General features: G+C 39.8%; 1 protein-coding gene across 1 annotated transcript in view; it reads right to left on the bottom strand.

Annotated features, from left to right (window-relative positions):
* Nucleotides 1–2,780: 2,780 nt before the first annotated feature.
* Nucleotides 2,781–12,781, bottom strand: part of CD28 (CD28 molecule) — a 61,487-nt gene continuing 51,486 nt past the window's right edge. Inside the window, exons 4-6 of the mRNA XM_075831520.1 lie at nt 7,197–7,532; nt 3,955–4,073; nt 2,781–2,903 (exon numbers count right to left, since the gene is read on the bottom strand). Of these exons, the coding sequence (XP_075687635.1) occupies nt 2,781–2,903; nt 3,955–4,073; nt 7,197–7,532 (578 nt within the window). The remainder of the gene's footprint in view (nt 2,904–3,954; nt 4,074–7,196; nt 7,533–12,781) is intronic.

The raw sequence follows: 12,781 nt of genomic DNA, 5'->3' as shown, positions 1-12,781 counted from the left end.
AGCATTTCCTGTACAAGGCTTTGTGTACATGGCTATACAATGTATCCGTGCAGGAGCCATATACTGTATCCGGCACTAGGTACAAGATGAAATTCTGTCCGATTGGATCATAGGTTGCTTTATGCATCAGGACATAATCTGATTCCATCCTAAACGTTGTGCAATGTGCATGGAGCCTTAGCCTATTTTTCTCTGTTATTTTCATTTTTTTGTACAACCTACAGAGCCGTAATAGTTTGTTTGGAGTGCTGCTTCCTCGCTACTTGCTTTGCATTATCCATAAGGAGAGGACACTCCTTTGAAGCCTTGCACCACGCGCATGGTTTTTTGCTACAGTGCTGCTCCATACACCTGTTGTTTTTCTATATGTATATATATATATATATATATATATATATATATATATATATATATATATATACTGTATACGTAAATATATATGTCAAATATCAGTTAATTCACCTTCTGACTGCTATTTGTAGTGGAAAATTGCATTATTGAATGCCTATAAGAATACGCAAATTGAGGCGACCATTTTTGTCTTGAAATTTTAGCCCTAATCGACAATGGTACGTCTATATTTAATGCAATGTTTACATGAACAATACATTGTTCCTGTCATGTTTAATCAACTAAAAATATATATTTTTCTAATAATGCATATCCGGTTTTCTTCACACTAGCGTCTTGCCTTTAGTTTCTAACAGTAACTATGATTCTGTGATGTATCCATCGGACTGATGGAGCACCAGAAGGAGGCTCTTAATGCAGGTGTAAGCTAAGCCTTAGATGGTAAGTTATAAGCCTCATCTTGTATTAAGATGATGATCATTTTGAAAGTTAAGACTCTCCAGAACTTCATCCATGTAGACTAGCTGAAAGATTAGGTATTTTTATTGCACATTTTTTTCTAATAAATTGACATCAATAAAGTGTTTAGTTATTGTAGATAATGTACTGAATTCATATAAATTTTAATTTTGGTGTTCCTTTCAAAATAATAAGCAAAAAATTAATATTATATTCATGGTCGATTTCTTTATTACACATTTTTTAAAACAAGTCATCTTTTTTATTTTGTTTTATCACAGATTACAAATATAAATGTATACTATAAATTATGGCTCAAAAAGTTGGTAATTTTAAGACTCGGGTCTGCTTCTTATGAAAGGTGTAATAATAATAATAATAATAATAATAATAATAATAATAATAATAATAATAATACTGCACTGTTGAGTTTCAGGACCTCTTATTTTAGGAATATGTAACTAGTAAAGTTTATTGTAGATGTTAAGGGCATGTTAACATCAGCATCGGGCTTCCGTTCATTGGTTCCGTTCGACCTTTCCATCAGAGGAACTGATGAACGGAAAGCCAAACAGAAGCCATAGCTTCCATTTGCATTACCATTGATTTCAATGGTAATGGTTCCGTTGCAGTTGGTTTCCGTTTGTTTCCTTTCATAAGGTTTCCATTTTTTATGCTATTGTTTCCACTAAAAAAACAGAAACCTTATGGAACGGAAACAAATGGAAACCAACTGCAACAGAAGCATCACCATTCAAATCAATGGTAATACAAATGGAAGCTATGGTTTCCGTTTGGCTTTCCATTCATTGGTTCCTCCAACGGAAAGTTGCACGGAACCGATGAACGGAAGCCCAATGCTGATGTAAACAGACCCTAAGTTAGCTTTCTGTTTGTGCCAAGCAGGCCTTATTATCTGCAATTCAATACTTGCAGCATTATAATGATTGAGTATATATATTTTGATTATATATATTATTCATTATTTATTACTTTATAAGGTAAACTGTCATAGAGGATTGTAAAATGCTATTTTTCTTAAATAGTTAATGCAAATGAGAAATGAAAAATGAGAAACTTTCCTGAAGCTAATATGAAAAATAAATGAGGAAACATTAATATGGTTATTTAAAGAGTCTCTGTCACTACATTATAAGTGCCCTATCTTGTACATAATGTATTCGGCGTTGTAATGTAGATTACAGCTGTGTTTTTTATTTAGAAAGAGTTATGACCTATATTGACTTTTTTAATGACCAACTGGGCGTTGTGGAGAGAAGTGTATGACGCTGACCCATCAGCGTCATACACTTCTCTCCATTCATTTACACAACATATAGCAGCCACAAACACACACACTAATGTTACTCAAGTATCCTGACAGTGAATATACATTACCTCCAGCCAGGACGTGATGTCTATTCAGAATCCTGACACTTTGCTAACATTTGTGTGTCATTTACAACAAGGCAAGCATTAGCTCACGAGATTATGCTGTAAATGACGATGTGCTGTAAATCAACCACAAACGTTAGTGAAGTGTCAGGATTCTGAATAGACATCACGTCCTGGCTGGTGGTAATGTATATTCACTGTCAGGACACTTCAGTAACGTTAATGTGTGTGTGTATGTGGCTGCACATAGTGATCTAGTTAATATTACTATGTGCTGTGTAAATAAATGGGGAGAAGTGTATGACGCTGATTGGTCAATGTCGTACACTTCTCTCCACAACACCCACTTGGTCAAAAAGTAAAACACGCCCAGTTTTCCATTAAGAAAGTCATTAGCATAAAGCTAAAATAGGTCATAACTCTGTCTACATTACAGCGCCGATCACATTATGTACAAGATAAGGCATTTATAATGTGGTGACAGAGCCCCTTTAAGCATACAGACTACTGTTTTGCTGTCGAGACAATCCTGATAAACACAGACAGATGGAATAGCTACTAAACGTATGCAGGAGTCAGCGAGTATGAGGATAAACAGCACTGGCAGCATAGGGAATATAAGGCTTATGGTTCTTCGGCCGCCGTGGGACAACATTAATATATTCACTCTGTTGAATTCGCTTTCTTCTTCTATTTATCTGTTAAAGAGTTTCAAACTTGTTATATTTATAATAAGGAAGTGAAAACAATGTGAAACTTTGATAGAGTAGCTTTACTGCAAGAGTATCCCAAAAAAATTATTAGGAAAATGTGCAAAGAGGTGTTACCTAATTTTTAAGTTCAGCCAAATTTTTATTAAGATGCATTGAGGGAAAAATATGGTGTCATGCAAAACATAAACCATACAGAACTTAGGTGGTGTACTTCCAATGGTAAAAAAAGAAATTAATATATCTTCAATTTTATGTGTCTAGTAGAGTAGAATAAGGGCCAAGCACACAGCTGAATGACAGATGTACGAACCTTTAATGCCTAATATTCCCATTAGACTGTACTACACACTGTACCTTAATGTAACTCCAATTTTATATGGCATGCAGAGGTTTTTCCTCACAGATTTCTCAAATTAGGAAAAATGCATGCCATATTACAAAGCAAAGCTTCTCGAGTAGAATACAGCGCCTCACTGAGGCACCCTACAGCGGCGTATGGAGTACCTATGGGTGCATAAAAGGAACCTGTAGGAAACTCAGTGTGCCAACATACAGGGTCCTTGTATATGGCAATGAGAAAGAGATAGTGATGAAGCAAAATTATAAATTAGGAGTGGTGGGGTTGAATTGCCTGAGGGAGTTCAAATGTATAGATAAATGTATACACAATTATACAGAGTTGTAATACAGTAGCTATAGACTTCTACAGTACTTTTGTACGCTTCTGATTCATATGAAGGCTATTTCTGACAGATTCAGTATGAATTTGATAGAAAAAAATAAGATGGAATACTCCATCAGACACCATATTATTAGTGATGTCCAATAGAAGCTATTATGTTTTATATTAATATCTTATTGATAGGATAATTATTATTGAATGACAAGCATGTATTGGACTGTCTAGCAAATGTGTATGTGCTGCACCTGTTGAAGTGGCAACATGATCCTACAAAAGCACCTTTTCCTTTGTTTCTTATTCACAAAGTGGTAAAGGAAATAAAATGAATGATGTAGTGATACAAAGTTGCCTTACCATAATATATATAAATGCTGTTGTGATTATAAGGCCATATGCTGTCATACATCCCAGTGTGATCAAAAGACCCAAAGGCAGTTTACGAATTTCTACGACTTCCTTGTGCAGTATATGTTCTGAAAAAAATGAAAAACAAAATAAACTGGTAGTGTTACTCTAAAGACATAAAACATAAACATAAAGCTACAATGTGCATAAAGAGGGTTATAATGGACATGAAAAGTTTAATTCATTTAGACATGCATTCAGTACATGAACTGGTGCTACAGTAATTGATAAAATATGGAAATCTAGAAGGTATGTAATGTATAAAGGTTGAGAAGCTGAATGAAAACGTTTATCTTGTATGCCAAGGGGATTAAAGACTATGTACACCTTTGAAATAGATATTTTTATTAAATGCAACTTTTCTAAATACATTTCTTAAGTTATGAATTTATATTAGATTGGTAACAGCTCGATCCTGTGTGTCAGAGACACGCAGGACCCGCTGACACTGTACCCGTGAGTACCGCTGACCTGACGGATGCATGTTTTAGCGCAACATACATCTGCTCTGTATACAGGATACAAAGCAGCTGTAACTCAAAAAGTAAAAATAATTTTTAGTAACAAGTATTTAAAAAGTTGCACAAAACACACTGATAGTCTGTTTTTTTGTATATATAAAAATGTCTATTTCAAAGTTTGTACATAAACAATATGTAAAGGATAGGACAACATCCAGGCTTCACTTTATATAATTAAGGCCTCGTGCACACTTCCATTGGCCGTCGTACGACCGCTAATGACGGATCCGTGAAACACGGACCACACGCGGTTGACTTCCGTGTGCAGTCCGTTGTTTCACGGACCAAATGGATGAAAAGGCCGAGACTGTTCTGTCAAAAACGGACAGGAGTAGGACCTGTCCTATTTTTGTTGGAACGGGCACACAGTTCCATTACAACAACGGAAGTGTGCATGGCCCCATTAAAATGAATGTGTCAGGGTGCTACCAGTTAAAAAAACGGATAGCACCCTGACGAAAAAAACTGAAGTGTGCATGAGGCCTAAAGGTACACATGAGGTACTAAGGCTAAACATGCTCTGATTTCACACAGAGGCATATGTAGGTTTATTCTGTTGCATTCCATATCAATCCAACAGAAAAAATATATAGTGGCATGCACTATAGGATCTCCTCCCCTAGTATTCCTTTTAGTTGCTCGTGGGGAAAAAAAGCGTCATGTCCTTTCCGAGCGTCTTTTGTAGCGTCATTTGCCTGTGGTCCTTGCACTAGTTTAAATGGCCACGGGCAAAAAATGCTGTGAAAAAAACTCTGTGAAAAGCGCTGCAAAAAAGCGCAGGCAGGTCAAAATCTGCCTCAAAATTGCTTAAGGAATTCTGAGGCAGATTTTTACTGCCTGCGAAAAAAAACTCTTTGTGAACAGGGCTTTAGAATGATGATATTCTTAATGATAGCGAAGTTTCTGCTAAAAATTATAAAATATAATTTATAGGGAAAACTGCCAACTAATCTTTCAGGTACAAGCTATAATTAAATAGCAATGACACCCCCATAAAACTAGTACTCATCTGCTACTCAGGAATCTCCCACAAAGAGGAAAATAACGATAATTGTAATTTACAACTCACGGTTTTAAGTATGTGTGCACTGTATTGTCAGCTCTCCTGGAAAGACTGTTTTAGTTATAACTTGTATTCCTCATAAAATAAACATTTTGGAACACCTCTTCTTTACAATGTTGTGTCATTCCTCCATTATTACTTCTGGAAATATATGAATAAATTAACAACTAGGTCTTAGAGCTTGTCCACACGTAACGGAATTGCTGCATATCTTCTGTCCGGAATTGCGGACGGAGTATACGCAGCACTATACAGTAGCAGCAAATTGAGTGTGATGTAACAAATATCATCGACAGGCTGTGGAAAAATTTAGTCCAGAAATTCACCTGCGGTGCGTAATTTTATTCCCGTAGTATGTCAATTATTGCTGTGGAAAGTGGACTGATTTCCTGCGTTTTTTCCCCATAGAGATCAATGAGGAACAATAATTTTGCAGCAAACGACAATGTACTGTGTAATTTACTGCAGAAACGCTGCAGAATTTCTTACAGGAGGTGGAAATTACATCACAGGAAGAGGAAATATCACCATCACACAGCCCTTGAAAAAAAACGCACCAAAAAACCGCAGCAAAAAATCGGCCCTATTTTCCAAAGTAAAAAACGCACGAAGTGGTGCAGAGTTTCCACAGCCCATTGTCTGCTAGTTGATGTGTAAATGCTGTAGAAATTTTCCGCAGCAAATCCATTACGTGTGGACAAGCCCTAACTATTTCTCTGGTCAAAGTGGAGTGTCTGACACTGTCCAATCAGTGCTCACAGTGTCAGCGTGTGTAGGGAAACACCCTATTGATAAGGGCGTTGTAAAGTCCAGTTATTCATTTATTAAAATATTTCCAGGAGGAATGATAGTAGAATGACACAACACAGAGTGTATCTCCTCAACCTTTTGATATATATTGATTTTTGTGGTGCCAGCTTATTTGTTTTCAGGGACATGACTATGAGGAGACCAGTACTATTCATGAATCACGATAGCTGGCGAGCCAAGATATTGCCCTGGAGCCCAGGAGCAACAAGTTACACCTCTGTTTGCATAAAGGGGGTTTTACACTGGGCAATTATTGGGCAAACGATAGTTCATACACCGTTCGTTGCCGATAATTGCCCTGAGTAAACAGGGCAGCGATCAGCATATGTACGAGCTCATTCGTCTGCTGATCGTATTGTTTTAAAAAAGTAAAATATTATCATTGTCGGCAGCACATCTCACTGTTTAAACAGGGAGATGCGCTGCCGACATGATAATAATGTATGTGGACGAGCAATCGGAGTAACAACCGCTCGGCCGCATACATAGCTCCTTGTGACAAGAGCGAACGAGCACCGATCAACGAGCTGTCTCGTTGATCAGCGCTCGCTGCATTGGCTAAAATTAATAATGTAATAGGGGCTTTACTTTATACAAAGCAGAGTACCAAGAAAAAGTGCTCCAGAATTGCTATTTGATAGAGATTGCAAGTATTTACTAAGACGTACATGTCAGGAGAGCAACAGGTCCTCTTTAAAACAGATATTCATATATTGCTAGAAAAGTTCTTGTGGTGATGTTCTTCAGGATATTGTGTTTAGCGCTATAGCTTTGTTGGAACAATCCTCTTTACTTACCTTTGACATGAACGATAGTGCCTTCATCACACTCACAGATGTAAGGAGGGGGATACATAACCTCTTTGCAAAAGAAGTAAATATCCGTATCACTCTCATGGAGACTCCGTAGATGAAAGGTAACATTACTTGCTGATGGAACGACTCTGCAGTTTTCACAGTCAAAGGGTAGCCGAGTAGCATTGATGGATCCTTCACAAACGCTGCTTGTTTTGTTAATTCCTCTAAACAATGACACCCGGAATTCTTTGCTTGTGCCATTAAAATTATGGAAATATGTTAAGCTGTTGTTGTTGTGAGCATAGAAAGTGTATCTATTTTTTACTGGTGATGCATCTGAAAGGGAAGATCATTTTATTAATTAAAAGGGTATTTAAGTTATAAATGTTATTCTTTGTATATTGAAAAGTTATACAATTTCCAATACTTTCTGTAATAACTTCTCCGGTTTCAAGATCTCTACTTGCAGTCATTCCATAGGAACCTTTATTATTTACTTCCAGTGGGTAGTAATCTGTCCATGGTCATGAAGAAACGAGGAAAAAATGGTCCTTGCAGCGGGCGCTCTGGTGTGAATGGTTCACTAATTCCACGGAATCATGGTTGGGAATTAAAAGGATTTATTTGGGAACATGCTTAAAAAACAATAAAAATTGCTGCTGCAACGCGTTTCAACCTCGTAGGTCTTCGTCAGGCATATAAAATTTCAAGCAAACATCATCTTAAATAACCATATCATGTGGTTCACACCCGGGTCAAACAGTCAGGGTTGGAGTTCATTGTGGGAGTTTCACTGCAGGTACGTATGTCTCGTATTCTCCCATTTTAGATTTTGAAGTCTCTGTGTAAAGGATTTGCCAAACACAGCTTCTGTGTCGACACCCATGGTTAATCAGTCTGCATCTAATCCTAGGTCTGATAGAGTGACTCAATCTGCTACCACTCAGGCTGGTAGGCTGAGGAGTGGAAGAACCTATCACAGCCTGGCCAGACGGAGCTAGCTCCCACCCTCGGTCTATTTATACCTTAATTTCCTGCTCCTCCTTTGCCTGTGATTCTGTCTTGTTTCCTGGCTCTGCTGTGCCTGCTAGTACTATTGACCTCTGCTTCAAATTGACCCTGGCTTTACTGACTACGCTCCTGCTCTGCGTTTGGTACCTCGTACACTCCTGGTTTGACTCAGCTCGTTCACTACTCTTGTTGCTCACGGTGTTGCCATGAGCAACTGCCCCATTTCCCTTAGCTTCTGTGTACCCTTGTCTGTTTGTCTGTTGTGCACGTATTGAGTGTAGGGACCGTCGCCCAGTTGTACGCCGTCGCCTAGGACGGGTCGTGCAAGTAGGCAGGGACTGAGTGGTGGGTAGATTAGCGTTCACCTGTCTGTCTCCCTACCCCGTCATTACACTCTGTGACTACTTTGTCATTTTATTTTATTTAATTCTGAACTTATATTGGTACTGATAGTGATTTTTTATTAGCAGTATCTATTTAGATTGGAATGTATTTGTACAGATGAAGACCTCAGTACGAGGTTGAAACGCGTTGCAGCAGCAATTTTTATTGTTTTTTTAAGCATGTTCCCAAATAAATCCTTTTAGTTCCCAACCATGATTCCGTGGAATTAGTGAACCATTCACACCAGAGCGCCCGTTGCAAGGAGCATTTTTTCCTAGTTTCTTCATTTCCTACGACCACGAGAAAGAATTGGAGACATCAATCGTGGGTCTGCTCCAAAGGCTAGCACAGTGTGATCGAGGCCAAAGGTGAAATCACCTGATGAGCAGTAGAGTTAAAGAGGCTCTGTCACCAGATTTTGCAACCCCTATCTGCTATTGCAGCAGATCGGCGCTGCAACGTAGATAAGAGTAACGTTTTTATTTTTAAAAAACTAGCATTTTTGGCCAAGTTATGACCATTTTTGTATTTATGCAAATGAGGCTTGCAAAAGTCCAAGTGGGCGTGTTTAAAGTAAAAGTCCAACTGGGCGTGTATTATGTGCGTACATCGGGGCGTTTTTACTACTTTTACTAGCTGGGCGTTCTGACGAGAAGTATCATCCACTTCTCTTCAGAACGCCCAGCTTCTGGCAGTGCAGACACACAGCGTGTTCTCGAGAGATCACGCTGTGACGTCACTCACAGGTCCTGCATCGTGTCGGACGAGCAAAGACACATCGGCACCAGAGGCTACAGTTGATTCTGCAGCAGCATCAGCGTTTGCAGGTAAGTCGATGTAGCTACTTACCTGCAAACGCTGATGCTGCTGCAGAATCAACTGTAGCCTCTGGTGCCGATGTGGCCGACACGATGCAGGACCTGGGGCAGGAAGTGAGTGACGTCACAGATCTGCACTGCCAGAAGCTGGGCGTTCTGAAGAGAAGTGGATGATACTTCTCGTCAGAACGCCCAGCTAGTAAAAGTAGTAAAAACGCCCCGATGTACGCACATAATACACGCCCAGTTGGACTTTTACTTTAAACACGCCCACTTGGACTTTTGCAAGCCTCATTTGCATAAATACAAAAATGGTCATAACTTGGCCAAAAATGCTCGTTTTTAAAAAATAAAAACGTTACTGTAATCTACATTGCAGCGCCTATCTGCTGCAATAGCAGATAGGGGTTGCAAAATCTGGTGACAGAGCCTCTTTAAGTTGTGCTGACGATCCTGCACAACTTGATCAGGTGAGTCCTTCAACAATCACCTTTTGCATAATAATCCAACCTGCCCATACGTTATCACCTTAGAGGAGCGCCGTCTCTCTCTTTTTGTTGTCCATGGGCATGTGATAGACACACAGGTGAACGGCTCGTTACTAGAGAGCTCTAAAACACATACTGGAACAGTAATTGGTCCTGTACCTGTGTGAGCACCTAGACAGACTGTCTCCTATTGACAAAGGGAATAGTAAACGCCCTGTTGTCGATTTATTCATACAATTCCAGGAGAAATATCAGTGTAACAAAACAATGCAGAGTTCTAAGAAAAGATTCTCCAAAATTGTTATTTCATGGATAATACAAGTGTGTACTTAGACTATGTTCACATTTGTGTTGGAGGCTCAGTGCGATGTATCCAGTACAACATTGTGGCTTCTGTTATCGACGGAAGCAACAATGCGTACTGCTCCCAAGAACAATAGCTGGCTGTCTATTTCTCTGCAGCGTCTGCTGCAGCGGAAATGTGGTTTTATGTGAAAGCCTTTTAGATAAATGGCCATCTATGTAATGCATGAGTGGATCCTCCTCGACGATGTTAGTATCTCCATCTATGATGTCCATGTGCCCTAATGGGACAACTACTTTAAATTATTATTAGCACAATTTTCCTGAAAATGTATAAGTAACATTTTACAATAGTTATAACAATCTTTACGTTCCCTTTAAACTTGCGTATCAAACATAAAAAATACTCAGCCCATAAGCACGATTTTGCGAAATCCCCATCTAAATGTCACGGTTTTGCCTCGAAAACATGCATTTTTACCGCGACATGAGAGCCCAGCCTTACAGCAGTATATGTGGGAAAACTGGAGGAGGCATATTTTAGCATTTGGGTTGAAGCTGGGTTCATACTAGACTGCCACATTTCAGACTTTTTAGACTAGTCACAAATTTTAGCATGATACATTTATTCTATATTTTCACAAAAAAAATCATAACACAAATTTTCTATGTGCCTATAAAACAAATGAAAAAAAACCTATATAGACTTTTACAAGGCTTTCAAATGGTGATTTAATCTTACTACTCCTCCACTCGCTGTTCTGTTTCATTCACAAATAGATCTACGTGAAATCCGGGTCTATTGTATTTATTTTTTACAACATATGATAGTGATTCATCTAACCAGCCACAGTTTCATTATTTCATAAGGAAGACCCCTTTGTGAATGTGAAAAAACTGCTTCTTCTTATTCACGAGCCCTCCCCAACAAAAATAACCCAGATTTTTTTTTTGCAGGGTGCAGCCCAATCACAGGAAGTCATGTGCAGTAAACAAAACCACAATGAAGAAAAACAAAATTTGTTTTGCCATATTATTTTGCTGAGACTTCATACTGGTGTCAAGTCCACCAGTGCAAGAGCTACTGCTTTCTAGAGGCTGTCTGCTTTGGTTTCAGCGGTGGAATTCCCCCTTTATGATGTACATATGACCTTTTAGCTCAACCCTGCTGTCAGACATGTGATCTAACAGCATAGTTCTAAGGCCCCATGCACACGACCGTGCCCGTAATCACGGTCCGTGATTATGGGCACGGCCGGCCGCAGACATCCACACGCATTTGCGGGCCTAGTCCTCATATAAGGCCCCCTGCACACGACCGTACCCGTAATCACGGTCCGTAATTTCGGACACGGCCACCAAAAACGCTGGTAATTCTGTCATAGAAATCCGCACCAAATAGTGCGTTTTTCCTGTTCATATTCACTGTGTTGGGGCCCACTCAGATTTGTTCGGCCCCCCATGTGCTAAACCCCTAGCTACGCCTCTGGGTTTCAGCGCTAGATACAGCTGCTCTGTATACAGGATACCAAGCAGCTGCATCTCAAAATGTAAAAGTAGTTTTTAATAAAATGTAATTACAAAGTTGACATGGATACAATTGAATACAATGCTGCGAGTGGCTGGGCATAGACAGTCCCTGATGTAGTTGTCATCGTACCTGTCTGCGCCGATCCAATTATAGCACAGAGTGGAGGAGAAGAGGGATCTCTTTCACTCTTCATGGGAACAGGGCTGGGTAAGTATTTATTATATAATTTTTTTATTAGGCACTATGGGGCATTATACCGTATGGGGCTCCTGCTAAGGGGCATTATACTGTATGGACGCACCTGCTAAGGGGGCATTATACTCTATGGGGGGCACCTGCTAAGGGGGGAATTAAAATGTATGCGGGCAGCTAACGGGGAATCATACTGTATGGGGGTAGCTATGAGGGCATTATACTGTATGGGGCACCTGCTAAGGGGGCATTATACTGTATGGGGGCACCTGGTAAGGGGGAATTATACTGTATGGGGGCATCTGTGTGGGCATTATACTGTATGTGGGCAGATACAGGGGCATCATACTGTATGGTGAACCTGCTAAGGTGGCATTATACTGTATGGGGGCACCTTCTAAGGAGGGAATTATAATGTATGGGGGCAGCTATGAGAGAATTATACTGTATGGGGCACCTGCTAAGGGGGCATTATACTGTATGGGGGCACCTGCTTAGGGGGAATTATACTGTATGGGGGCATCTGTGTGGGCATTTTACTGCATGGGGCAAATATGGGGGCTTTATACTGTATGGGGCAGATCTGGCGGCATTATACTGTATGGGGCATCTGTGTGAGCATTATACTGTATGGGGGCATTATACGGTGTGGGAGACAGTATAGGGTATTATATTGTGTGAGGGCAGCTATGGGGGCATTATACTGTGGGGGGTTCTTTGGGGGCATTATACTGTGTGAGGGGCACTATGGTGCATTATCCTGTGTGGGGGGCAGCTATGGGGTCAATATATTGTGTTGGGCAGCTATGGGGTCAATATACTGTGTGGGGGGTTCTATGGGGCATTAAGCTGTGGCTT

The sequence above is a fragment of the Rhinoderma darwinii genome, chromosome 6, assembly GCF_050947455.1.
Source record: "Rhinoderma darwinii isolate aRhiDar2 chromosome 6, aRhiDar2.hap1, whole genome shotgun sequence".
In the NCBI taxonomy this organism is placed as follows: Eukaryota; Metazoa; Chordata; class Amphibia; order Anura; family Rhinodermatidae; genus Rhinoderma; species Rhinoderma darwinii.
Note: the sequence above shows the minus strand (reverse complement) of the source record. Positions and strands in the feature narration are given on the sequence as shown.